Source organism: Batrachochytrium dendrobatidis, assembly GCF_000203795.2.
Source record: "Batrachochytrium dendrobatidis JAM81 unplaced genomic scaffold BATDEscaffold_128, whole genome shotgun sequence".
In the NCBI taxonomy this organism is placed as follows: Eukaryota; Fungi; Chytridiomycota; class Chytridiomycetes; order Rhizophydiales; genus Batrachochytrium; species Batrachochytrium dendrobatidis.
The window spans coordinates 1,715-4,070 of record NW_006281177.1 but is presented as its reverse complement, the minus strand read 5'-3'; the positions used below and the strand labels follow the sequence as shown (position 1 = coordinate 4,070).

The 2,356-nt window shown below is 35.0% G+C and overlaps 1 protein-coding gene across 1 annotated transcript in view; it reads left to right on the top strand.

Annotated features, from left to right (window-relative positions):
- The window catches only part of BATDEDRAFT_28961 (uncharacterized protein), a gene marked incomplete at both ends in the record, with an annotated part of 2,603 nt that extends 944 nt beyond the window's left edge, over window positions 1–1,659 (top strand). The window contains 3 exons of the mRNA XM_006683390.1: window positions 211–757; window positions 1,124–1,397; window positions 1,490–1,659. Of these exons, the coding sequence (XP_006683453.1) occupies window positions 211–757; window positions 1,124–1,397; window positions 1,490–1,659 (991 nt within the window). The remainder of the gene's footprint in view (window positions 1–210; window positions 758–1,123; window positions 1,398–1,489) is intronic.
- Between the last annotated feature and the right edge of the window lie 697 nt (window positions 1,660–2,356).

The following is a 2,356-nucleotide window of genomic DNA, read 5'->3' as shown; positions in this document are numbered from 1 at the left end:
GGATGTACCCATTGAGACTATCAATGAGAGATATCGCATGTATGGTGGTGTAGCTCGTTCTGTCTTTGATATTGTATCAAATCCAATGGAGAAAGCTTTGACTGATGTTGATGCAGTCAAAGGGGTACGAAACATTGGATTCACAATCAAAATATCTGCAACTACTCATACATTGCTTCATACCATTGTGTCGGACGACGGACAGTACAGATTCCTGCATGCTGATATTGCTTCAAGATATGTTGGAGAACAACTCTGGCAACGTCACTCTGCTCAAATGATTACCAATATGCAGCAAATGTTTGATAGTATTCCAACCGAGATTTCAAGACATTTGTTTGAAATATACGGACATGTGGTTTTTTGTACTGGTGGACAAACTCTCAAATGCAGATGCCTGGAAGATGGTAAAGCAACAAAGATCACTTTGGATGCACTCAATGGCCAACGAATTACATTTGGAATAAATACTATCCCTACTGCTGCAGCACTTGATGGCAACTATTACGAACCGACAGATGACGATAGTTTTGCAGCAATTGATTCACTCAGTCGACAGGGAATGTTCCAATTTACAGCTGTTGCTGAACATCCTATTTGTGGAGTTGATATTCTTACAAAACTGTGCAATTTGTATGATGAACCCAAACTTTATTTTGTGGTTCCGCCTCATCGGTTTAAAGGGTTCAAAAAGCAGACTTTTAAACCAATTGATGGCACAGAGCAGATACAACCCATTCATGGATTGAAGCAATACGTTATACAACTCCCACTAATACAACCAGATTTGAAGAGTAGAAAGTGATAGTTGTATTTTACAACTGATATGACATATTTTCAACCATTCCAACCATTCCAATTATTTGATGATTCAATGTTGTTAATACAACTGGCATCATACAATTGTGTCCATTCAAGGGATTGATATGCATTTAGCATGAAAAGTCCAAATTCAAGTTTACTATTGTAACATACGCTTTTTGACAAATAATGGCTCTGTTGACACATCCTTGTACCATCTAATCGTGTCCGATTGAAGCATCAAGTATGAGTTTGGCATACAACTTGCAACTTTAATCAACTTGTATACGGTAAGCATTTTGATAATGTCGGCATTTGTCAGGATATCACACCTGACAACTTTGAATCGAATTTAGCAGTGATTATAGGTGAAAACACCAATCTAGCACAACAACAATTCCAGACAATTCCAGACAATCTGATTCTTATTAGTTCTAAAACCAGAACTCACATTGTAACCACAAACCAAATGCGTTCAATATCAATCACAATCATCATGTACGAATGTATCAAAGTATGTCGTCAACTTTTGAATATTTTAGCAGTCTTGCTTAAAACAAGTGGTATCATCCAGTGCACTACATATACTACTCATGGTCATTGACAACTGATTGTGTAGCAATAGTGTTAGTGTATTGTGAGCAAAGTATTGATGATGGAATAACACACATTTTGGTTATGATACTAGAAACACACAAACTTCAAATAACTGCGCAACTATTTGTTCAAACTCTGCTCCAAATATATGTTGTTGTATACAGCAAACCTGGTAAAGTGTTGTATTTTGTCATGGCTGCATTGTTCCGAGACATAATTCAAGGCTTGTTACAATGGGTTACTGGATTTGATATCCAATAGATTTGATAAAAGTGTTGCAATTGACATTTATGTTTGTGGATAACAATATTTTGGAATCAACTCGTTCAATTTGGAAATCAATTGGATTTCATGCTGATATCAATATCAATGTCAGTTCAACTCAGTTGATTGGAGTAGCACTCGAGTGCTTGCAGTATTGACTTTGGTTCAAACAGTAATACACAGTGACACACTGATTATCATTTCAGTGAAAAATGATACAGAAATGATCATTCCCAAAACAAGGAATCTGAATGACTGAAATACTGCGCTTATTATGCTGATAATCCAATACATGAATTTTGTCCAAATTTTACAGAGCTTTGTGATTTGTATAAATTGTAATAGTAGATAAGATACAGTAAATATAATATAATATAGTATGTTACTGCAACTGTTACTAGTTATCACAAGAAACCAAATCAAAAGTGTAATGAAAGTTGCACAGTAATCCAAAATCAACATACTTGGTCTTTTCAGGAATAGTGAAAAGGTATAATAAAGTAGTTAAAAAGTCAAAATCGTTTAAAAAGTTGTTTATTGATAAAAAATATCTTGGCTTCTATAGTAATTGGTTGTTTGTGGCTTGTAACACAAACAAGTATAATGCTTGATAATAAGCAGTGTAACCAAAAGTAACTATCCAATGGTATCGATTTCTGTGGTTGGCCATGTCAATGTAATGTCATTATGTTAC